General features: G+C 38.9%; 1 protein-coding gene across 4 annotated transcripts in view; it reads left to right on the forward strand.

Moving 5' to 3' along the window:
• Positions 1 to 2466: 2466 nt before the first annotated feature.
• The window catches only part of TTC28 (tetratricopeptide repeat domain 28), a 225209-nt gene continuing 202127 nt past the window's right edge, over positions 2467 to 25548 (forward strand). For all 4 annotated transcript variants that reach the window (XR_009960137.1, XR_009960138.1, XM_062589806.1 and 1 more), the window contains exons 1-2: positions 2467 to 2567; positions 16342 to 16620. Coding sequence is in view for 2 of the 4 variants with exons in the window: in XM_062589806.1 (XP_062445790.1) it covers positions 2475 to 2567; positions 16342 to 16620 (372 nt within the window). In the remaining 2 variants the exon portion in view is untranslated. The remainder of the gene's footprint in view (positions 2568 to 16341; positions 16621 to 25548) is intronic.

The raw sequence follows: 25548 nt of genomic DNA on the forward strand, positions 1-25548 counted from the left end.
CTGTTGAAGTTGCAATTGATAATAAAAATAACTTTGTAAGACTGAAGCGACTAGTCTGTGTATGCATGAGAACCTACACAAATAGTCATGCTGCGGTTCATCAAGCTGTCTCATTTGGGGAGAGTATCAATTACTAAAAAATTTTAGGCTACTTTCATCATCACCTAAGCCCTTAGTTATTTCTGTTCCAGTTTCTAGCTTAGGTGTGAAGATGATGCTTAGTGTACTTAGAGGTAAAACAGGAATACTAACTTTGCTGAGCTCTTGCCTCAGCCATAGTATTAACTGTAAAATGCTCCCCACAGGTCTCTGAAGAATCTTACTTACAAAGGGAACTTTGGTATGTGAAGGACTGTGAGTAGAGCAGATGTAATTGTCAAATTATCATACCTGACATAGCATACCTCTTTTTGTTCCACAGATCCACCCTGAAAAAATATTAGGGACTAATCTTGTCATGCCTTATCAGTTCTGAATAAGTATTGATGGAACTTGTGGCTCTCTGGACTCCATATAAAGGTTAATGCTAAATAGTGTGCTGGCATACTCCATAGTATTGTGTTCTGGGAAGTGTTCAATAGGCCTTCAAAGCAAAGGTTATCATCTACATGTGGGTGCTATTGGTCTCTTCTTGAAAAGTGTGTGCTGTGCTTGTTTGCCTTAGGATGGCTTGAGTAAGAAGAAACATAAAAAATGATGTAACAGATGGGTAAGTTCCTTCTGCAAGAGAAGAACAAGGAATTGAACTGAGAGACTACGTATAATTTGCTGTCTGCTGAGTGAAAAAGTTTTTGGACTGTATACTTACTACTTCAGGGCATTAATTCCATTATTTACTGAGAGTCAGGGAGGAATTTAGTAGCTTTGTTTAATACATGCATTTTCTGGTTAGAGGCATTTACTGTAAATGAATTTGGAAATAATAAAGACTAATGCATTATGAAATAAACCAGTGACAAGTTTAAGATAACACGTTCTTGAGGCAGGTTTTTCCACAGCTGCCTATCGTAGAGGGCTAGTACATTTTGAGGTATTTGATGTTAGCCATTTTTAATGATAAAATGGCAATTCTTGTACATTTGTATATTTTCTTGAATGAACCAGACGGAGGGACATAGGCTGAAAAATTCCACGGGATGACAAATACCGCTGGTGCAGATCCAATCCAGATGAACAGAGGTGAGAAAGGAGAAGAAATGCATATACATCCTCTGACAACATTCACTGCTGGGTGCGTGAGTGAGTGGTTGACACATCCTCAAAGAACGCCGGTGGCCGGTGCTCACCATGGCTTCTCAGAGGCAAAGGGGAGCACTCAGCTGCCATTTGCTAGATAACAGAATCTTAAAGGACTCGATGTGTTTGGGCTAGGTTTTTGAATTGGTGCACTGCAAAAGTTGATGCTTTGGGGATTTGGTTACCAATGATTTTAGGAAGATCTGTATCATTACATAGAGAAGATAACTCACTAGCTACCACTTACACTGTAATTTAACTGTAATGGTCTTCATGTAGAAACAGCACACTTCTGAAGCTGATTCCTCTTACCTTTTTGTGTCCCACTGTTGTTAGATTTCTTAACTGCCATCATGGATCCTTTCTTCATATCCTGACTAAGGTCTGTTTACCAATGAAATCTTAATTTTGATCTCACTCATTTAAAGTCAAACCTTTGAGGCTATAGCTCATCTTACTAGTTCAGAAAACTTTCTGAAGTTTCAGACTTTTATATTTTTCTCATGAGAGGGTAAGTTTGGAGGGTGTTACTAAATTCCAGTGTACTGAAGCAGTGTCCAATTTCCATTTAGTCAAGAAATTAATTTCCTTTTTTTTTTTTTTTTTTTTTTTTTTTTTTTTTTTTTTTCCTGAGCAGGAGATTGCAGGGTGTTCATAAAGGTAGTATTCACAGTACAGGAACTTGCAGCCTAATACTCTTGCTTATTTATTTCAACAGGCAAGAGTCCACTGCATTTTGGAGACCTCAGTTTAGCTGCTGGTTGCGTAAGTGATGGGAAGGGAAGGGATGCGCCTGGCTGTGCCTGGTAAGAGCGTGTCCCGCAAGGCCGCTCACGGAGGCGCGGACGGGGCAAGGAGTCTGGCCGAGGTTGCAGCCGCTCTTCGGAGAGCGCTCTCGCGCTGCTGCGCCGATGGTGATCCGGGCCCGCGCTCTGAGGGCCGAGCGGGCTCGGCGCTGTTCGTGGGCGGGAAGGCTGCCCGGCTCTTCTGCCGGGCGCGGGCTTCGCCTCTGCGGCCCCGCCGCGGGTGCGGGGGGACGGCGGGGGCCGGGCCGGGGGAAGGCGGGCACCGGGCGGGGGCCGGGGCGGGGGGCGCGCGGCGTGGCCGGAGCCCGCCCCGGGGCGGGGCCGGGGCCTCTCCACAGAGCCGGGCCCGGAACGTGGCGCCGGCCGGGCGGCGCGGGATCGGCCCGGCGGGGGGCGGCGGCCCCGTGGAGGAGGAGCCGGGGCCGCAGCGCGATGGAGCAACAGGCGGCGCCGCCCGCCCCGGTGGGGGCCGCAGCAGGGGGCCGGGCTCGGCGGCGGCGGGAGCGGGAGTCGGAGCCTCCTCGGGTGAGCGGCGGGACCGGCCCCTTCCCCCACGGCCGCCGCGCTGGGCCGGGCCGGGCCGGGCCGGGCCGGGCGGGCGCGATGGCTGCCCGGGGGCGCGGAGCGGGCGCGGGCAGGGAGGGGAGGTGCGGGCCCGTGGCGGGGCCGGGCCGAGGCGGCCCGCGGGCTGCGGCCGCCGGTGTGGGACGCTCGGCGGCTGCGGGGCGGGCGCGGCGCTGCCCCGCCGCGGGCCGGGGCTGGGGCGTCCGGCGTCGCTCGTGGGTCAGAAGCGGCTGGAGCGAGGGGTCGGCGGGCCGGGCGGCGGCGGCGGTGCGCGCCCGGCTGCGCGGGAGCCCCGCTCGCTCTGCTGCCGCGCCAGGACCGCGCTGTGTGGCGGCCGGGGCTGCGCGGAGCCGCCCGCCCGCCCCGCTGCAGCGGCGGGCGCCGGCTGCGCTTTCGAGCGGGCTGCTCGCGGCAGCGGGCGCTGCCGAAAAAGTTGCCAGCGAGGTGCCAGCAGCGCGCCCGTTGCCGGGGGCGTTTGCGGCGCGCTGCGGGCGCCGCTCCGCCGGCCGCAGCACGGGCGGGGGCGGCGGAGCCCGCGCGTGTCCGTGGATGCCTTTCGCTGCTCCCGGGGGTCTTGCACAGCTGTGGACAGCGTGTCGTCCCTCGCGTGCCGGCTGCCGGTGCTGTGTGAGAGCCCTTCAGGTGCCAGCGAAGCACTGCGCGCCTTTGCAAAGAGGTTTTTGATAAACGGATGGATATAGCTCGAATGTTGGAAGATCTTTTTTCAGCGGTAGGACTGGAGTTTTGCACTTCCGTATATTTTCTATCTGATGTAAATGTGAAGTCGTGTGTTTTTGAAGAGTTAGAACAAACTTGTAAGTTTGAGTAATGATTATTAACGATAACATTATTAATGATTATTATTCATGTTTACCTGTACTGTCTAAATATTCACTTTGAAGAGAGGAAATCTGCTGCTGCAACAGCATCAGTCCGTATCTATGTTTCTGCTGGGTATTTGATCAATTCCTGACTTTTAGCTACTTTGCTGTGTTTCACCATGTTATCCCCCTCGTGACTGAAGCTGAATACCGCTTCCTTACGACTGCATATGCTTTCCTCTTGTCCTGGCTACCAATTACTACTTTCCTCCAGAGAAGGTCACCGGGGAAGGGGATTGTAATGTGAGACTGAAGGTGAAGTGCCTGTATGCCTGCAGATGAGTGTTTCTCTTGCCACCATGCTGATATACCTGTGCTTGGAAGTGGCACACACTGCTCCAGAAAAGAAAACAGTTGGGCTGGAACAGTTGAATGATCAGCAGACATCATCATCCAGGGTGGATGCACGCCTGCTAAGAAGTCTTCCTTAAGCGGAAGTTCATGTTTAGACCTGGGTTTAACTGTATTATTGACTCATCTATCCATCGTTGTTGTGTCTGTCTACCTGTGACTGGCAGGTCGGTCAGAGGAAGAGGTGAGGTCCCAGACTGATAACCAAGATGATGAATTTAGTTATTGTGAATAATTAAATTAAGCTTTTGTGCTCCCTCCAGTTTATATTAGATCTTTCCCTTACATTAATGGGAGATCTTTTGAATAGCAGTGGGAGCAAACAACCCTTTAGATAGGAGGTCAACTTTTATTTCTTTTGTGTCTCAGTGTCATGCTAACTCTTTGAGAAAATGAGCTGCTTTTATAATTTGTCCTTCTTCATCTTAGTTTTTCTGTTGCTTGCCTTCTATGCCAAGTTTTCATTCTGTTTTTCTCGTTCTTTAAAAACTTTAGCTTTTTCACATTCTTTTTCTGAAATGATTAACAATAACATAAGTATTTTATTGATGTTGAGGGACTTTTCTGATACTCAAGGTAACTTTCTAATGGGATTAATAGGGACCTGGAGAATTTGCACTTCAGTGTTGGTTTTGGGCTTTCAGCATGTTCAAACGTAAATTTGAATTCGCATTCACCAATTTACTTTTTAAGATTATCTCCGAGGCCACTAATGCTAGATTTTTGTTTTTAAGAGAAAAGGAAAAAGTTAGTCATCCCCCTGCCACCTATCCAGTTTGAGTCTGTTGAGCAGGCTATGTAAATGCATCATGCAAAGTGGACTCAGCCTGTGGCTGATATATTTGATGACATTGTGCTGAAGTTTCAATTCCAGCTGTTCTTATGGTGGAAGCATTCTGAATACACAGAAATAAATGATAAATGTATATTTTGAGCTTCTAGATGATTGACTGGCAGTGATGTATGAGGACCGGTCTGTTTTAGGTGTCTGTAATGTATCCATTACCATCACTATGGCTGTAGGCATCCATGGAAAAATGTTTTTTTAAATAGAATTTTGTCTCTGTCTTTATTTGAAAAGCAGTGTCATAAGAATTGATGTGTATTTGACTTTTGCTTTCATTTGCTGTTAAATTATACCAAAAGCACTGTTCTCTACATAAGATATTTTTATTTAAATTACTTTTTACAATACTTGAGAATTGAGTTAGTAGTTATCTATCATATTTTATTATATAAATGATGTTTTCCTTCTAGCATTGTTGGAGTTAAAAGATAAGTATTAATTTTAATAAGCTTTTCAACATTATAGTTTCTTAAATATAAAGCTGTATAAAAGCAGCCTGAAGAGTAAGTTGTGATTTATATGTGAAAGGTTTACTTTTTGAATTTCATGACTGTGTATTTACAAAACTGAAGATATATCAGGCTATATAGCTATCTTTCATATCGGACTGTTGTAACACATAACTTGAACTTATTGAATATTCATGATATGTAATTTGGAATTCAATAGCCTTTAGTGATTTTTTTTTTTCATTTTTTTTAAAATTACCTTTCAAATGCGTTATTTTACTGGCACTTGTAACACCTGTGAGCATGTTAACTGCACTGGATGTGTAAGGCTACTTCATTTGACTTTACTTTCTGACTGTTTGATGTCTGTTTGTTCCTGTAAGAAATAGTAAATAATTGTTCCCTACTCACTTTACCTTTTCCATGGTTGTCATAATTTTATAGACCTTGACTTAATCCCATCAATTCTGCATTCAGTTTCTCAAGTTTCATGGTCCATCCGAGCCTCTCTTTGGATAGAGAGACTGTTCCATGTCTTTGGATATCTGTGTTACCCATCTGTGTTCCTTTTCTTTTTATATGTATATACCTTTGTATGGTGGTGGGAACAAAACTGAACATGATATTCAAGATGTGTTCCATACCATGGATTTTTAGCATGGCACAGTTGTTTCCTGTTTTTTCTTCCCTAAGGATTCTCATTCTTTTACTCATCTTTTACTTGTCTCTCTGACTGCTCATGAACACAAGGACAGTGCTTCCAGGAGAATTTCCCCAAACACTTTAAAATGCCTCTTGTGGGGTTAAGGGTAAGTTAAGAGCAGTTCTTCCAATGAAAAGCTAAGGATTTTTTTTTCTTATTATTTTGCATTTACTGACATTGAATGTCTTCTGCTATTTCCAAGAATGAACTGAAGAGTCTTCTGTGCTCTGGCATTTAGTTTTACATTTGGCTATCATTTTGTTTCATTAGTGTATAAAAAGCAGTTACATTTCAGTAGCTCACATGCATGCTGCATCAAGCAATTTGGGTTAGATCTCCAAGAAGCCTAGAAAGTTACTTGTGTGTCACAGTCAGGAAATGAAAGACCAATGCATTGCCAGTATCTTGAATTCATTAAATAAATTTGCCCGGAAATCTGTGATTGGCATCCACACTCTGTGCAGTCTGCCTCTTCTCTAGCATCCTTGCCAATATAACTTTGTATATATTTCCTTTTAAATTCTAGTCCGATGATTGATTTGACTGTGATCAAGAAACACTAGCAGACACCTAAGAAAGAAGCTGCAGGAAAATATTTTAGAGTTACAGATATATTGTCTCCATCTGTCTATTTCTTAATTCTTTAGAATGAAGTAAAATCTGTCCTCAACACTGAAGGTGTCTGAACAGTTGTGAATTGAGGAAGACCCTTCTTAATAATCCCTATAGGTAACTGGCTGAGGCTTTGAAAATTAACCTGCTTCCATTTTTCTCAGAAATTCATGAGAAAATGTTTAACTAGTGAGCTTTTGGATGTAAAGCTTTGAATAGAGATGTAGCTGAACAGAAAAAAATGATTCTTGTGTCACCAAAGGGGGGGGGTGTCTTTTTTTCGTGTTAGAGTAAATTTCATGCACATACTTATCTTGAAGGATATAACTTGTAAATTACAGTTTTCCATCCTAATAACAATCTGCAGATGAGGTCTGCACAGGAAGTCCCATTTACTCATATGCATCTCTTTGACTGTGTATTGGCCTGGCAAACACAGACTCTCAGGTTTGTTTACTTTGGTTCTATTTTATTCTAGGTCTTAAAAAATAATTTGCTAAAGAAACTAAAATTATGTGAAAGTTCTCTTTTGTATTGTGACACGTGAATGTTAATTGATGTTTCAAGGAATAAAACAAATTACTGTTTGTTGACAAGTTTAATTATCATCCATGTAGAATGTTAATCTAATTTTAGATCAGAAATCTGATATATCAGATCTGTTTTTATTGCCTCAGTGTTACTGTTTTAGTAAAGGAAAATACGGAATGTGAAGCGTACTGATGTGTAATGGAAAATTAAATAATTCTACATTTGAAACATTGATCACCTTATAAAAGGGAGTATGGTTATTTTTACTGTTGGTCCTGATGGATTAAGGACCTTGTGGACTCATGCACCCAACTGATGCATCACCTAGTCTTTGTGAACTTCTGATTTGAATTTAAGATGCACTGTAACCAGAAGGTAAAAAAAATCAGAAAAAAACCAGGACAGTAAGAGCAAGAATAATGTAGGCTGATTTATGACTGAAGAGCTTCTAGGAAACCCCTGAAAGTTATATATGAGAAGATTGTCATGATCTCTTTTGACTATTCGCTTGTTTATTATTACCTGGCTTCATATTACTTGAGATGCTTCTTAAGGGAGGACTGAAACGAGCTTGAATGTCACCAATTTTAGGAAAGTGGAAATAAGTTTTCAAATAACTTGTTGCATATTGCTAATAGCTTTTTAATTATTGTAAATAATTACATTTGGAACTGGGCATGTTACATGAAAAACTTGTATTACTTACACGATCCAAATAATATTTTGCAGTGAGTGTGTTTATGGTGAAATTGGGTTAGTTGCTGAATATTATTTAAAAATAACATTTGTACAACTTGCTTGTCTTGTTTTTGGAGTATATTTATTAAAAATAGAAATTTATTTCTTAAATATGTTACAAAAGTATAAATGAGGATGTAGTTTTATCTGCCTAACCTTTGGTTTTTAAAATGATGTATGAACTGAAATATTGCTTAAATTCAGCTATGGATTGCATAGTTCATATAATTTTAAGCAACATGTAGAGTAGCCTAAATTAGAGTGGATCTGACTGATGTTACAGTTACAGATACTGGTGGACAGTGATAGCCTTTCTACCGTGGAATCACAGCAGAACTGAAGTGATACAGACCAGGCTTGCTTGAGTTATCACATGTGTTCAAACTGTAACCTATCTTTTGCGGGTATTTGTACACTGTTCCTTCAGAGAAGTTAACTTTTTCAGGTGCAGTACTAGAAGCTCGCAGTTGCTTTTCATTTTTAATGAACTCTTTAGAAATTTGTATGAATTTGAGGTAAAAAATCAGTTTTCTTCCTATTGGTAATTTCATATTTAAAATATGTTCATCTCATTACAATGAAAAAATGAAATAATAAAATATTTTCAGAACAAAATTCTCTAGAAACTTATACCTATATTCCCTTAGGAAATTTACTACAATGTGTTTTTTTTTTCCTTAATCAGAAAATATAGGTTTATTCTTTTTTTTCATAGCAGTATAGTCCTGTAATTTATGGAAAGAGTTTCTGTTTAAGGTATTTATTCCTTGTGATTTTTTTTTGATTACTTTAGGTAAATTATAGCTTATTTTTTAAGATATAAGAATAGATTTCCATTAACTTCTAAAAATCCCTTCCAGAAGTTCATGAAGTCTTCATCTCTTCCAGATTTTATCCACATGGAAGCATATTTGCAGTGAGCACAGAGTCTTTAGGTTCTGGTGGATTCTACTTGAAGTTTGAAAAAGTGAAATGCGTTTGGAAGCTTGACTTCTATTTTATGTATTATTTTGTGAAAATCTGTTTTTTTTTTTTTTTTTTTTTTTTTCACTACAGTGTGGTTTTACTGGAGGAGATTAAAATATCTGTAAGTAGAACAATGTTTACTGAGACTTGCAGGAATTCTTTAGAGTAAATTAGACCCCCTGGTAATTAACACAGAGTAAATGTTAAGAGTTTAAAAACTGCAGAATATTGAAAATGACAGAAGTGACAGGAGCTGGTAGGATTTACTTCATTCTGCTTCTGCCAGAGAGAAGATTGCCTCAGTAGTGTGCCTGTTGAGTGGTGGCAGTGTTCTGGTGGCTGTTCTGTAACTGATGGTTGAATAGCATTTCTCTCAGTTACCTACAGTTTTAAGGGAGGAAATATCCTATGGTGGACTGGGCAACAGAAGGAGGTTCTTTGAAACATGCTGTTCCTGTGACTTTTCATTTATTTCTACACTGTTTCTGTACAAACTGTGTTGTGATTGGGTGAAGGCTGCATGTGGCTTGGCAGGTTCTGGTGTCTGCTCAGAAGTGTCCCAACGGGAGTGCTTGCTGCTCGGAGGTTTTGGGGAGGGCCTTCGGCTTCTTTGTCTGTTCTTGGACTCTTGTCCCACATGTTTTCCTCTACAATAAAACAGTAATACCCCAGAGCCTGGAGAGAAAAAAATATGAAGCCTTTTCAGAGGTGAACTTTTTCAAGTTAGGTGAAAGAATGATTCAACAATACTTTCAATCCAGCCTGCTTTGGAGGGAATTATAAAAGATGAAATGTTATGTAGTTGTTTTTGGAGAAAGGGAAACTCAGTTTTAGATTTGAGCTGATTTTGGAAACCTGTATTTACAGTAAGTAACTGTCACTTTGCTTCAGAATCCTTTTGGAATGCCAGCTTTTTCTGCTTAGCTTTTTTCCACTCATTTTCTTCCCCTCTGATGTTTCATTGAATATCTTGAGCTATTTAAATAATTTAAAACATGAAAATGCTACCTATCATACTTAATTTTTTTTTTGAAAGTTACTATTTTTTTTTAAAGGAGATCTTAATTATGGACTTCCCACCAAAAACACCATCTATAGAAGGCATATTTATTTGAATTGCACTTGTATAACCTTAGATAAATTACATATGTACTAACAAGCTCTTTTGCATAAGATTCATCATTCTTAATCAAGCATTCCATTTGTGCTCTTGTACCATGTTATTTTCTGTTACGCTCTTTTACCATGCTGTTTTTTATTGCCCTCTTTCCTTGGAGCAGAATTTGGATTTCTGCTGTTATCTTTTGCCACTCATATTACTGGAATACAATGAGAATCTATTCCTTTCCATTTTCTGGATGGGCATGTGCTGTTCAGTCAGATCTTTGTGCATATGATGCCTATTTTTTTTTTTAAATAAATGTTCGGTCTCTGTAAAGGACTGATTTTAGCAAGATCGATTTTGGGAGATAAACATTCTTGTAATGTAGCTTTGTCAGTGTGTTCAACTTGTTACTTGCTTTGGGGGTTGGGAGTTTTTTTTTTCTTGAAAATAAAATGGCTGAAGGAAATCATGTATTTAACACTCATTTCAAATATTTGGAAAGGCTGAATCTTGAGCACTTCTGCAGGAGGAGGAGGAGGTTCTTTGCCCAGTGCAGGAGATTAATTGTTGAGTCTTGTCTGAGGCAGATATTGTGTAAGCTTCTATCTGAGGTGACCTTGTGGTAGGAGCTGGTTTCTGGTGCCTATGCCTGGTTTGCAGAAATGAGAAGCTCATGCCATCTTCTTCTTTGTTAGTAATACAGGGGCTCCTACCTTAAGTTGTCTCCTCTGGATCCTCTTTTCCACTTGAGCAGCTCCTTTCTTGTTTGGCTGCAGCAAGGAACTTCTGCTTCTTCTGCAGTATTGGCTCAGTTTATAAGCAGTGAAGGAAAGCACTTCAAGCCTTGAGTAACCTCTATAACAAAGTGTTAGGCAGCCTAAATACGTGCATTGCCATCACCTTGTGGTATAATAACAGGACAGAAGAGCAGTTGTGAACAGAAAATGGGAATGTTTTTGAAATGAGTACTTTTTGTGCCTTGGTAGAGTACCTCACACAGTTGTAATATTCTCTCTCTTTTTAATTTGTGGTTTGGGTGCCAGAGTGGCTCAGTTTTGCTCTGCGGTTCTTTCCTTTACGTAATGACATTCTACTGCCTTAAGTAGTTCTCCTGACAGCAGGAATTAAGTAATAATGTATACTAGAAGTTATCATCATAGTTTCCTTTAAAACAGTTCCAGCTTTTTTTCATGAGACTATTTAGCTTCATAGGTTATTAAAGGCAGGAACCACGTTACTTGAACTGAGAGGATGTCTCTTCCTCATTACAGACTTGGCGTGATTCCGGGGAGGTCGCTAGCAGCTTTGTCTATCGATGTGTTCAGGCGTAATAAACAAAGGGACACAGAGCACAGCTATTGCACCACTTGTGTATTCTCTCTGTCTCGCTTGTACGCCTTGAGATTTTGCTTGATGAGATCTACCCTTGGTGAGGCCTGTCTATGCAGAGCTGAGTAACTCTGTTAGGTTGTTAAAGCTGCTCCCAAGCAAGTAGTTTCTGTGGCTCTAACAGCGTCTGCCCTTGTGGCTGGATGGAAGTGTCAAGAAAGATGCCACCTGCTACCACTGTGCTGAGCTAAAGGTGGATTCTTCAAAGTGAGATGCTTCACACTTTGGCTTGGTTGTCTTCTTGCAGCTAGACCGTTTCAGTTATAACAGTTACTGTTAAGTAGATTCTTAAAGTACTACTCTTCTAAATAACTTAGTAGGGACGTTTTAAGCATCATTTCATCAGAGGTTCCAGCGCTCTTGCATCTGGAAGCTGCAGTCATTTGCTCTGAATGTGATGAAAGAATGGAAAGTACACAACATTTGATGCTGTCGTTTTCCCCAACACAAGCCAGTGGTCAGGAAATAAAACAGAGACAGGACAGCTTTTAAAAAAACACCTGAGAAACCAAAATACTTCGTTTGAAACGTTGTGCCCTTAAGCTTCTCATTGTTTAACAGATGAACTGTTTTTTCATATGAACAAAATGAGCAGTGTTTAAGCCAGAGATTGCCTTGGCTGATTGTATTGTGTACTGTTTCTAATAGGTTCAGCTCAATGGGTTGAAATAGTAAGTTTTAGAAGCAAAATTATTTCCTTCACAGTCTGTGCTAAACACTGTCAGAAAGGTCACTGTCAGCTTTCTGCTGAGATTTTTGTGTTTTTTTATTCTGGTTATGTTTGTGACTGATTGATTAATTTGTTTGAGACTATGCCCTGCTTCTTCCACTCCTGTTGATGGGAATTAGCTGTATTTAATGCATCAAAATGAATTAAATTCCTTAGTGGACAACGCAGCCAGTTATGTAAGGGAAATTATAATTGCAGTTGATCATTTGAATTAAGGTAGTTGTATAGCTCTTCAGAATTTGAAACTGTTATTCTGTGCCCAGATGGTAACACCTATCTATCTTATTCTGAACACGCTAGATAAAAATAACCAACTTCCCTTCAATTAAAAAAAAAAAAGTCTTCGTTCTTATGAATGTCAAACTGCCACAGTGGAGCCCTGATACTTTAAGTCTGAGAAAAATTTCCATGATTATTATGAAGAAACATTTGATGATTGGTATGCTTATAAATGAATGCTAACTGATAAATAATTTTTCTTGTCCTATAATTGCAGTGTAAACAGAATTTTTGGTTTAGAGGCTAGGGAGAGAACCTTGCTTTAGTTCTAAATGTGGATGATTTCTAAAGAGAAGTTATCTGTAACTTTTTCTTAGTGTTCTGTTCAGCTCTTCTGATAGACTGACTGGTCCTTCTGATGTTATGCATATTGTACAAATATTATGCATGTTAGTTGTGCCAGAAATTTGAGTTGTGCTGCCTGACCTACTTGAACTTATTTAAGTTGAACTGCACTGCAGAAGTTTATTTTTATCAAGAAAATCTCTAGATTTGTTAGAATTGTAGCAGGAAGTAAAGAAGCAGGGGATTCAAAAAAGTTTTGGTAAGCCTCAATGGATAAAAACAACAGCTATTGCTGTTATAGCTGACAGCTTTGGAAAGGAGATTAAGGTTTTTTGTTTGTTTGTTTTCTAAGACAATTTCTAAGAATATTGGATCAGGGTGATTGCTGACATTATGAGCAGAGTGTCACTGGAGTGCTTGCACGGATTCTGTTGTTCTCCTCTGAAATTACTGGATGTGGCAGTGTAAATTCTCCAGTACTCTTCTTGATTTATATTTGCCTTCTAAAAAACCTGTGAGAGTTCTGTAGATTGTCAGTCCTGAATTTCCTTGAATATTGTGTGAAAGTTTGGTAGCTTTCGGAACATTTTTGACGTGTTTGAACTACAAACTCCTTTTAGACCTCAGCTAAAGGGTAGATACCTTTTTATGAGTGGACTACTGTTCATGTTAAAATGCTTCATACTCCCTATATAGAATAAGCACTTCTGAAACACTGTACTGGATTTTCATGCCTGGAGTGACTCTGGAGTGTTGATTCTTGCTTGTATAAAATCAAGTTTTCCACTCTCCTGGTAACTTCCAGGGACAAAAGCTAATGCAAATATGAGACAGCCGAAATAAGAACAGTGTGAAAGTTCATTAGTTGCTCTGACCTTAATGGTGTTCCTACCACTACATGATAGCGGGTAGGTCTTGCCTGCTGGGAAGAATCTTGCACAACAGTATTACATTTGTTAACTTAAACGGGCTTCAATAGCGGACAGAAATGTAATTTCTTGTAATCAGAGAAGCTGTTCCTTCTGAAGCTGCAGAGGAAGATGGTAGGTGAAGATAAAAAATGTATGGGAGGAATCTGATACTTCCTTTGGCTTTTTTTCTTCTTCCTACAATGAGACAACTCTCTATGTAAACCATCATTTTTCTGGGTGGCTACCTGAGCAGCTGGGTGGTCACCAACTCCACCTTCCCACCTCCTCTCTGCTCCTGTCTTCCCCTACAGTACTTCCCCATGACCTTCCAGTGACTGTTTGGTTTTCTGAGGGTTTCCTGATCTTGGTGTTTGAACATCCATTCATTTGTAACTGCTGCTAAATAATAGCATCTTCATATTCTATCCTTGCAAATCATCAGGTAATGGCAAGCTGGCCACATCATGAAGTTTATGGTTACATGAACACTTACAAAGATGTGAATTACCGTATTGCCTTGCATAAAGTAATATGTTCAGTTCAATTATTTGGGTTGTTTTTCAAAGCAGGATAATTTTCATGCTAGTACTTGAGAATAGATGAAGTTGCTGCTTCTAAACTTGTCTGAAGTAGCAGAGAAATATGCCAGTGCATTTAAAGATGTACTGCATATGGAATGAATTTTCAAGGATGCAGAAATTTGTTTTTTATAGTGCTGTTTCTAATAAAAAATAAAAAAGTCAAGCAGCATATTAGCTTACATAGGCAGGAGTACTAAAGCAATTACATAGAGAAAAGGAATGAAGTTTGGATAGTTCTAGTGTAGACAGGACAAGAAACTGCATTTACTGATGCAAAGGAGATTTGGAGTTGATATTAGGAAAATATTTTAATTTTGAAAATCAGGAAGCAATGGAATGGAATTACTTGGGGAAAACCTGGAGTCGTCTTCAGTAGAGAGTTTTAGAAAAACACCTGTCAGAAAAAATTGGGTATAATTATAAGGAAAAGAAGAGATCCATGCTTTCTTATTTGAAAGTTTCTTTGTTTTTTGTTTTTTAATATTTAAAGAAGTCTATAGACTACTTTGATGCCTGAGACAGGATGTCAGTTTGCAGCTTGCTTCCCTTTCCACCTAAAAATATGCCTCAGCTTGCTCTGGTAATGTGTTTAAGCACTGCAATTGTGTTGTGGTAACAATATGTAATTTTCTTAACCTTCTTCTGTCTAGAGGACTGAAAATGGGCAATGCCAGTCTCAATTACAAAAGTCTCAAAGTACCTTGTATGTTTCCATACATACATATTACCTCTAGCCAAATAAAATAACTGCAGATTTCTCAACTGTCTTTTAGTCAAAATTATGCAAAGATGTTCTTCTGTTGATGTTTTTAAGGATTTTGGGGAGGAAACATGGTACACATGACAGTTACTAAATGCAGATGACTGGTTGAATAAAATGAAGAATGCAGAAAGGTAAACCAAGAGAGTATTCGGAATCAGTGCGACTTCAAGTGTTCTACACTAACACAGCTTTTTTTCTTAGATCCTTAGATTTTTTAAACTCAAGTTAAACTCTGCTCTTAAAATTCCCTGTTAATGAAGCTTAAGGACAGTTGCTTGCTCATTTAGAGTATGAACTGCTTGATTTCAACGGTGATTTGTATTAATGATGATGATTTGAGCCTCCGTGAGAACAAGTGAGATTCTGATGCTTCATTTTTGTCCCATTCAGAGCAACACCTCATGCTGAAATTAAAACAAATCCAAAAACTAAGCTACCCTTTCTGCTTACGCCAGTAGCATTGTGAATTTAAGAATGTTCCCGTTCTAGCAGCCCCAAGCATTTTGCATTTTGACTAAATGTAGCTAATGTTACAGTATGGGAAATAATTCATCCATGATTCATATTGTTATGCCTTAATATTGTCTTAGTCTCATCTGTCAAAGTTTTAGAACATACACCTTCACTTCTTGTAATGAACTGAAAGCAAGTGTTGTCTTTCTGAATGATAATAACTTTTGAATGAGGAAGACTGGTTGTTTGGTTTGTGATTTTTTTTTCAGCGGAGTTGAAACTGTCTACAGGTGTATGATGCCTGTTCACTTGTTACTAGTGAGTTTCAGGACTGAATGATGACTTTCAAAATGTCCATCAAAAAAAAAGCTACTTTTTGAGTATGCAAGGCAGCTTGTGGACCTGGGGGCTATTGTAGCTCGCTTTAAAGATTTAGAGATCTACAGTTAAAAGGCTCCAAACTGTGTAATTCCAAACTGTTTTTCCTTGTCTGTTTGTATGGTCTGACTTCGGCAGTACAGGGAGCAGTGACGACTGCTCTGTTGCTGACAGTTAGCGTTGCCCCACTAACTTGTACGAGTAGACCCTGTTCCGCAGACTTGTCCTTCTCTTTGAATTTGCAGCCTGCGCTAGGCTTTATACAGAGGTTTGTGAGCAGATGCACCAGTGCAAGCTCTTTGTTTTAGTAGAATTTATACCTTTGTCTATGCACACACGTTCTTCTTGGTGACCTCTGTATCAAACTTTGAATATACCAACGTCATCATTGCATTTGCACCCGCCAGCTTTTCAGATAAACTTCCTTACACTTGAAATATGCTTGGTGTTGCAGAACCAAATACTTTGGCTGAGGGGAAGAAAAGGTGTGAGCATGTGGAGTGCAGCATGTTAAAAAACATGCTACAACTCGTCCTGTGACTGAAGAAGACATATGTTTTCTGGAAGATATCCTGCATGGGAAGTTATATAAGGATCTTTTTTGTTGCTGCTTTACCAAAAGAAATAAATAGTTGAAAAAAAAATCTGATTTCCAGTTCAGAATTCATTCAGCAGTAATGCTGGTGGTTTTAATTTCTACTATACACTTTCTAATATTTTGACAATTTTCATAATATTTTTGAGCAGCAGTTTCTAAAAATAACATCTACTTTTCCCCCACAGATTTCTTTTTTTGGATCAAAATCTTTTGGAAAAAGAAGTCCTGACAGCTCCATGTTGAGCAAAGCTGAATTTGTTGAGAAAGTTCGCCAGAGCAACCAGGCTTGCCACGATGGCGATTTTCATACAGCAATCACGTTGTACAATGAGGCTTTGGGAGTCGACCCTCAGAACTGCATTCTCTACAGTAACCGTTCAGCAGCCTACATGAAAATCCATCAATATGACAAGGCACTGGATGATGCAATCAAAGCACGACTTCTAAATCCCAAATGGCCAAAGGTAAGAAAGTTTATTTCTCTTCTAGGGAAGCAGTAATTCCTTCATGACTTTTCTTTACGTTACTGATGTGATGTAGATGACTCTTTGCTTAAAAACTCCAGAGAGCAAATATATTTTGTATTTAGAAGTTGTTTAACTTGCATTTCCAGCTGAGTATTAAACTATTTTCTGTATAAACAAACTGATGTCTGCAAAGATACTACTGTTAACCATTTTAAAGTAGCATTATTTTTGGGATGTAAAGACCATATATCTCTTTTTTTTAATGTTGAAAATAGAAAGCATTCAGGACCATCCACGAATATATTTTTCTAAAATTTCTTAAGAGGTAGCATGGAGATCCTTACTAATAAGGGAGCAATAAGTCCTCTCAAAAATAGCATTTAAAGAGTTGTGTAGTGTATTTTGAGGAGACATCTTAAGAAATTCTGTGCATCTCGGCATTCTTACTGAGACCTAACTACACGAGGAATAATTTTGGAAAGAGTAAATGGTGTTGGTTGCCTCTTTCTATGTTGCTTCCCATTTACTACTGTTGGTTGCTTCAGTAACTCTGGCACGCTCGTGGCTAACCCAGGGCTAGCCATTTACCTGCTAATCCATTTTAGTAGTGTCTGCTCCAGAGTCCATTTTCCCTGTCAATCCGTTGCACGGTCTTACTGGTCACTTAAAGATGCAATTTAGGACAAGATTCATCACTCAAATTCCTCTACTCAGAAATTGTGGCAAGTAACAAGCATAACACTTCATATTGATGATCAAAAAGTACAATGTGTTCAACTGCTCATCAGCTGGAGTTCAGAAAATTTAAGTTTCTGTTTTGTGAGACCAGAAAAGTGGCTTGGAAAAATTTTGGTTAAAGTGTTTTCTAGCGCTCTGCACACTCATAATCCTAAGACAAAGACCCTCATAGAGGGCCAGAGGAGAGCCTTCCCTTTTGAGAGTTCTGTTTTCTGGAGTTGCCATCTTGAATTGCAGCATTTCATTTTGTGTTTTTTCTTTCAGATTTTATTTTCACACTTAACCTTTGCACTTTCTTTTCACATTTGTACTGCTGCTTAATCTTTCAGCATTTGTTAATGAAAACAGAGGCTTTCATAAATTCTTCCGTTTATTTGTACACAGCCTCTCTGGAATTTGTATCATAGTCCACCTTAGCAGGGATCTCCTGCTTCCTCCAGGTCGTTAATTAAGAGCTTGTCATTTTTTTCCATTGCTAACTTCTGCATTCTGTCACTGAATGGGATAACAGATTTTGCATGTATTTTTATCAGGGGCTATGTTTAAAAAAAGAAAATTGCATTATTTCTATCGAACTCCAGATTTCCTTCTCAGTTGTGCAAGTGCGGGGAGTCAAAGAATATAAATGCAAGGGTGCTTTTGCTTAGCTTTATATCCTGTTCCTGAGAAATCTGGCAATGATTTACTGTAGAGCTCGTTTAGAAGAATAGTTATGAAAAGACTTTGTAAAAGAGTATTTTTAAAATGCCAGTCACAGATAGAAGTCTTAACAGGACTTTGGAAATGGATCATTGAACTAGATTTGTGGATCAAAATGCCAAACAAGATGGAATAGGAGATTTAATAGCTTAAATGATAGTTGTGTTAAATGACAATATTGTTACCAGTATATTAAATTTGAAAGTAGAATATTTACTGATGCAGTGTTAAATTGGAATAATTTAAATTTTCTTTTGATAATTTAAAATGAGGCTCCTGTTTCAAAGGGACTACATTATTGAATTAAAAACTTGAAACATCTCTGTTTTGATTCTGGTTATGCTATTAAGCATCCACCTGCCTTTGAGGAAACTTTGTTCTTTTGTTTATTCTTTTTTATACAAGCAGATGAGGAGTCTGTTTTATAAAGCATTTTGAGCCTTATTGGTAAAAAAGCAGTGGAAGAGCTAGATGATATTATTATGATGGCGTAGCGTCTTACTTTATCAGATCAATGTGTAAAGGGTATCTTGCTTCATGATACAAAATGGTTATATCTGTGGAAAACTGCTGTGAATAAGAAATAAAATATTCGAAGAAGGTTTTGCAGGCTTTCTTTCCTGTATAAAGATCATTCTTAATCTCCTATATCTTTTCTTCTATCTACCTACAGGGGTGTTGTCAGTTTGTCAGACTTTCAAAGCTTCACACAGTCTTCTATTTTTTCCCATACTGTCAGAGTTCCATCTGGAACCTTATTTTCTATTTTTTAATTTTAATGATTCAGTGGTTTGTCATTATTCTACATTTGCTCCTACAGCATGTGCTTTTTATTATAAGTGAGTATCAATAAAAAAAGTGATTCTGTTTTTTCTTTGACTCTATTTTGCTTGTCAAGTGGTATTATGCTTTAATAAAAAAAAAAATCCTGATTGACATGAGAAACAAAGCCAAAGTTTAGTTGCTTTAGGACATGTCTAGCTATGTGTTCTTAAATGTTACCCTGATAAGAGAATTTGTAGATGAATCAGAGCAGCTGTCTTGCAGCAGAAATACTGTATGCCTCCAGTCGATATTCAGAAGAAAACTTTTTGTTTTTTTTTCAAAATTTACGAGTTTTAAAAATTATTAGAAAATGTCCAGTGTTAAAGCATGCCTTTCTCGTGCCTATTTAACCTGAAGTGAAAAACTTGTTGTTTATCACAGGACCAGTTATTATAAGCTTGTGCTAGTATAGATTGTGTTCCCAGCCCATGGTGGTTCTGAAACAGTTTATCCCAGATGACTTGTGTGTTGATTACAGTACTTCTTCCTCCTCTTCCAACCCAAGGTTGGCCGACTGTATCTGCTCATCCCTTTTCTCAGCCATCAGCCAAGCAACATTCCCTGGTTCCACTGCCAGCTCACCTTAAAACTCGATCTGCGCCTTGCTACACAGCTGAGAGATGGGTTCGCTTGTCACTGGTGGAGCGTCTGAATGCAGTGCTCCTGCACGGGAGCAGTAACCTGTCTCCGTCTGGGCACCACCAGGTGACCTTCTAGCTACGAGTTCAAGACTTTGAAACCAAGCAAGCTTTTAGCAAAATTGAGGAATAAATATGAATATCAGAGTATTTAGAATTGATAGGTTTAAGGCTAATCTGTTTTGAAAGGGGGATGAAATTGCATACATGAGAGATGAAGCTGGTTTTGCTAGGTGTCAGACCAGGATGAGATTAACCATGAACTGGTAGATCATCCCACATTATTTTACTGAAGAGGTGGTATCTTAGTCATGTCCTTTGTGAAATAGATATATTCCAAGTCTAATCGGCAATTGCGGGTTTTTTTCTGTATTTCCTTTAAGCTACTGAATACAGAAACAGATTTTCAATTTCACTGGAGTCGAAGGTGCAGTAGTGGAATAAGCATAAAATGAACTTCCTTTCAAGGCTCTTTCGTTAATTGGATTGATGCTCAACAAAGTGATTGTTGAACAGGAAATGATTTCTAGGGGTCAGGGTCTGAATGCACTGTCTGCCATCATCTAAACAGTCCTGACAGCAGTCTCATAAAAATAGCTTGGCAAGGCGTGCATCTTGGCTGTTAAACAGGAGTCATCATGCTATTACAGTAATTGAGATAATGAAAACTCACAGCTGAATTAATTATCCTTTTATATTCTATATGTTGTTTCCATCTGGACTTGTGATTTTTCACACTCTTCTGCATATTATTCTCCTTCTTCTTTGAACTGTTGTTTCCGTAGAAATCATCTAAAATGACCTGGGATTGATTTAGAAGAAAATGGAAAATCTTGCCAAGCTCTATTTGTCATTAGTTTGGCTGCTGGACAATGACTTTGGGCTTCAGACATATCTTATCTATAAATTTGAGGCCAGTAGCTGCTACTGCATCCTCGTGCCATCTCGTGGGTCTGTGTTAGTGTGGCAGAGAAGGAGCAGTTGCTTGAGCTACTTAATCTGACTGTGCAAGTCTCATCCCAGAAAGAATTCTCAGCACATCATGGCTTGCAAGCCTGAATTTAGCACTTTCTGTCCTGTTTCCTCCACTGTGGATTTGTTCATTTCTCTTCACATGCCCTTTTCTGTTCTGAGTAAGCAACCCTAACCTTGTTGTTTTAGCTTGATTCTCCAAATAATCTTATTTATTAGAAAATCTGCTTTTTTTTCCCCCTCTTGAACACTTAAATAGTGCTTTAATTCTTTCATAGATCTATGACTAGAGAGGGCCTATTAGAGGTGTCAATTCAGGCATCTGTCTTAGGATAGAACTGGAACTTAGTTTATCTTATCTCTAGGTTTTAGGGGGAACTTTAAAATTCTGAATGATGTCAGAAAGTTTACTTTTTTTTTTTTTTTATTCCTGAACATGTAGTGATAATTTTCTTGTCAGCAGAACACTTTGCAAGAAGACAACATTATCATTGACAGACACGGCAGCGAGATCAATTTGGTGATAGAAAAGCTGGATGAATAGTTTGAAGTTTACTATTACAAATTAATTCTGTCTCTGCTCCTGCTATTTCAACAGTGTGACTAAATTGACAATATAAATTAAAATATTAGAATGAATGGAACTTAAACAGTCAAGTCTGATGTTGTCCTGTTTAATAATAATTCAGGTTAATTCTATTTCCATAAAATATCAGCAACAGCAAAGAAAAGAACCCATATCTAGAAAGCTCATTTTAAAAGAGCAAGCTTATTAATGTTGAATGCCAAGCTCATTAGCCAAGCTCTACTAATTTTTGAAACTGTTAACTGAAACAGATTATGATTCTGGCTGCTTTCAACACAGCAGCTATTAGCAACTGTTCTAGCCTTATTAACATAGGTCAGTGCATAAGGTAAACACTGATTATCTGTAATTATCTTACCACTATAAGACAGCTATTTATGTGTGTGTAGTTGATGAGGAATTCTGCATCTCTGTAGACTGAGCTGTATTTTGCACATTTCTTTAGTATTTTCCTGGAATGGAGACTGAAAACTGCAGTGCAGAAGAGGCATGTTGGTGCTTGCAGGAGCTGGAGCCCTTGGGTTACTCTTTGTAACTCCTTGATGGAGAAAGCACAAGGGAGCCTTTGTTTCCCCCCCTTTTTTTTCCTTTTTTTTTAGTTGAAGGACAAAACCGTAAATAAATTATCTAATTGCCTCGTGTGACTGACAGTTACTTTGCAGATCAGAGGTGAAGTTATACTCTCTCCTGGCCAGCAGGCGTTTTCTGCTCCTCTTAGTTTACTCCCACTAACAAGTAAATAATTGCTGTTTTCTTTCCTTTCTTATGAAGAATGTCCCCCTCTTCCTCTCCTCTAAGATTACTTCGTGAAGTATCAGTCCTCTGTGTGTCTGTGGTGACGATGGGAATGCTAGGCAGAAATAGTGTGCATCCACAGCTGTTTTTGGTTGTTGGAAGCAATGCTCACCCAAAAGACAAACTTTGGGAATCATAGCAGAGATGGGAAATCCTGGAAAGCAGGCAGCTAAATTTTGAGTGGTATGTTTTCCTCATCTGTTTGATTTTTATGACAGAATTGGTTATAATTTTAGTTATAACAGAGAAAGGTGTATTTGGGGGATCTGTATTTGGGGGATAGTCTGATCTTGTTCTTTTTTTTTTGTTTTTTTTTTTTTTTTGAACACAGAAGCCGGAAGAGGGTGCTGAAGAGGTATGGCTGGTGGTTCATTTAAAAGGCCTGATTTAAATACAAAACCTAGTTTCTTTATACTTGGAAAGTACAAAAATGAATAGTTTTCAAATCCAAAGCTAGTTGATGTAAGTTTCTTTATTTCTCTTCCTCTTTCTTTCTAGATATGCAATTTGTCAGTTCTTAAGTTCTCACCTGTTATCACCAATATCTAAAGTGTTAATGGAGAATATCATGCCTAAAATCTTACATTTGTTTGAAATATATAGTTATTTTCACTCTGTAATCAGGCCAATACAATAAACTTGTCCTTACTTCAGAGGAATGGCCAACCAAAAAAAGGATGGAATAAAGCTGTGAAATGAGGCAGTGTAGAAAGTGGGAAGAGGTTGTTCTTGCTTTCTAGTGCAACTGATTATCACTTTTAACTTCTGTAGAGCTTTTATTTTCATTTAGGGTCTTGAACAAATTTAAGTGCTGATGCCTTCCCACCACAGCTCCTCTGTGACATTTTTTGGAGAATCATAACTGTGAGCACTTCTGAATACTGCAAAATTGAGCAGTGTTCCTTTATGGTGATGTAGCTCTGTCGACTGTCTCCCTGCTCCAGAGCACACTAGCGTGCACTGTATCCCCAAATGAGCTCATCCTAGACATACATGCTCCCATTATAGCTGTCCTCTTCCAAACTTAAAATAAATAAATGAATAAATAAAAGGCTTGGTGATGGAAATCTGTGTCTGAAAGTCCATTTCTTAACATAGATCCCTTCCCCAACTCCTGAATTCTGTCTTTAAAGCATTCATTTATGACAAGTAATAGGTATATTTTGTGCATATACATCTGCTTATATTCTGCATCTTTAAACTAAACATGAACAATGGGAAAAGCGATTACAGTAATATTTCTGGTCTACTACAGATCAGAATAATTCACTGTGGGTCTGGTGTTACATGACTGTAGCCTGTTTATTCCAGCAGCACATAAAACCAATGTTTGCAGTGTTTGTTTGAGAGGATTGGCTTGTAACTCCTGCTCTTTCAGAAATATTTTGTGAAAATATTACTGAGAAATGCAAAGATAACAGAATATTTCAGGAACTAAGTTGTATTTTGGGAATTTCCTAAAGTCAGATCAGATCAGGCTCATTTTCTTTTGATTTCCTGCCAGACAGTTTCCTTTGTTTTACTGTTGATCTGACTCTAGAAAATTTTTATTCAATTTTTCTTGTCAGTTGTGAAGTCTGAGTATCCTAGACATTGCAAAGGGAAATGGTGGGATATATATTTTTGACTCTGACATCTGAATAGTCTCTCTGTTGTTACTGATGTTTGGGACATAGGGCTTTTAAATCCTCAGAGTACATAAAAATATGCTGTGGTTTAAACAGTTTAGATTTGAACATAATTCTGTGCTAAAATCAAACAGTTGTGAATGTGTATACTGCAGTCAGACATCAAATATAGATAAAGAACTGTTCTCTGTCCTGGCATAGGTAGCATAACAGTATGAGAATTTTACCACTAGTAAGATAACAAAGACACTTACCTAAGGTGCATTTTTTACTAATCTCAAGTAAAACCATTCCACTGCATGTTGTAGTGGTAACCTCACAGACTATGTTAAGATTGATGGCATACTTTAGTTAGGCATAGAGCAAACTACTTGTCGAATTTTGACCATTTGATTGTAGCAGATACCACAGACAGACTAGTATATTATAAAGGAAAACTGGGTAATTTTGATATTTGTGACGTAATTTTATTTCTGCTCTATAAAACATTTCTTTAAAACTGTTTTTCCTTATTTGCAAAACTGTTCCAAATGTAAAGCAATGTTAAATGGAAGCATTTCATTTTCCTGATCTGTAAGTTCTGGATAGCCCTAGGTTTAACTGACTACGTGGACTTCATTTCAAACCTCACTGAAATGTAATTTCACAGTCTGATTGCAGATCTCTAAATGCCATCAATACTTCTGTCATTGATCTTTTTTAATAGATAGCTGAGAAAAGGTGGTAAATTGCGCAGGAAGAACTGTGAGTTCCTCCGGGGAAAGAAATGCAGAGTGAAGAAACGGGTAGACAGCAGCAGGGGTTGGAGATACTGGCTGTTTCGGGTATGAGGAGGTTCTACCTTCTGAACAAGGCCAGATAAAACTTGAGGAGTAGCTAGAACTATATTAATATGCTCTCCCTCTTGATCATTAGTTCTGGTTAGCTCTTTGTCTTCTCCTACAGAAAGTACATAGTAGATCTCACTGTTGTAGTCACTCTATTTGTTAATAACATTATCATCTTTCTAAGTAGTGTGGGGAACATGGAAGAAGTCTTGCTATTAGTTATGCCATATTCAGGTTTAATGCTTCTCCTTACTCTTACGTTCAGAAAAGAAATGATCAGTTGGGTTTGGCAATGCAGTTGTTGTACAGTGCCTTTAGTGCCTAGTCTTTTGTAGTGCTAAGGACCTTCCACCTGCAAGTCTGCAACTTGCCTTTCCCTCACAGCTCTGTACCCTTCCACTCATGCTGCAGTGGCAGTGTTTTCCAGAGCCTCTGGGACAGTATTTTTTCACTTGCTGTTCCCATGCTGCAGTTTGTGCTACCTTGTACTTGAAAATCCTGTCGCATTTATGCTCTCTGTCTCTGTCCTTTTGTTTTTCCCAGTAAGATTTTTACAGAATTAGCTAGCATTTTGGAGATACGTGATACTTGGCTCCTTGCGCCACTGGCACAGCAAATACTCACTTGCAGTTTTAATATTTGTTGTCAGACAAACTAAACTAAAATCCATGGGAAGTTTGGCTAAATATGGCTTGCAGATCTTGGCCTTTGATAGCATTTTATGGTAGAGAAATCTTCAGAAATGTAACAGACTGAATGCATCTGTAAAAATGCATGAAGCATGGCTTGAGTGATCCAACATGCCTCTTGGACTGTATTGTACTGTTGAGTGCAATTTTGTACATTTTATACATGTTGAAGAAATCTGGAGCACATATGAAGGTAACTCTTAAAATACTTTTTTCTGAAATATTTGAAGAAAAGCTTGAATGACAAATTCTTCTCTGTTATCCAAAGGGGCAAAATTTCATATGTTAAAAAGACATCATCAAAGATATGTGTTCTAGCTTATGCATGGATATAAGGTTTTGGAAATCTGCGCTTTAATTCAGTAAAACCCTGGAAGTCTGGATCTACACCTGACAAATGCTTCAGACCTGGCAGCTGTTTGGGTATTTTTTTGTAGCATTTAGTGGACTGAACTTGACTTTCTTCGGTGGTGTCCAGTGAAAGGATGAGAGGCAGTGGGCACAAACCGAAACACAGGAAATTCCTCT

Source organism: Rhea pennata, chromosome 17, assembly GCF_028389875.1.
Source record: "Rhea pennata isolate bPtePen1 chromosome 17, bPtePen1.pri, whole genome shotgun sequence".
In the NCBI taxonomy this organism is placed as follows: Eukaryota; Metazoa; Chordata; class Aves; order Rheiformes; family Rheidae; genus Rhea; species Rhea pennata.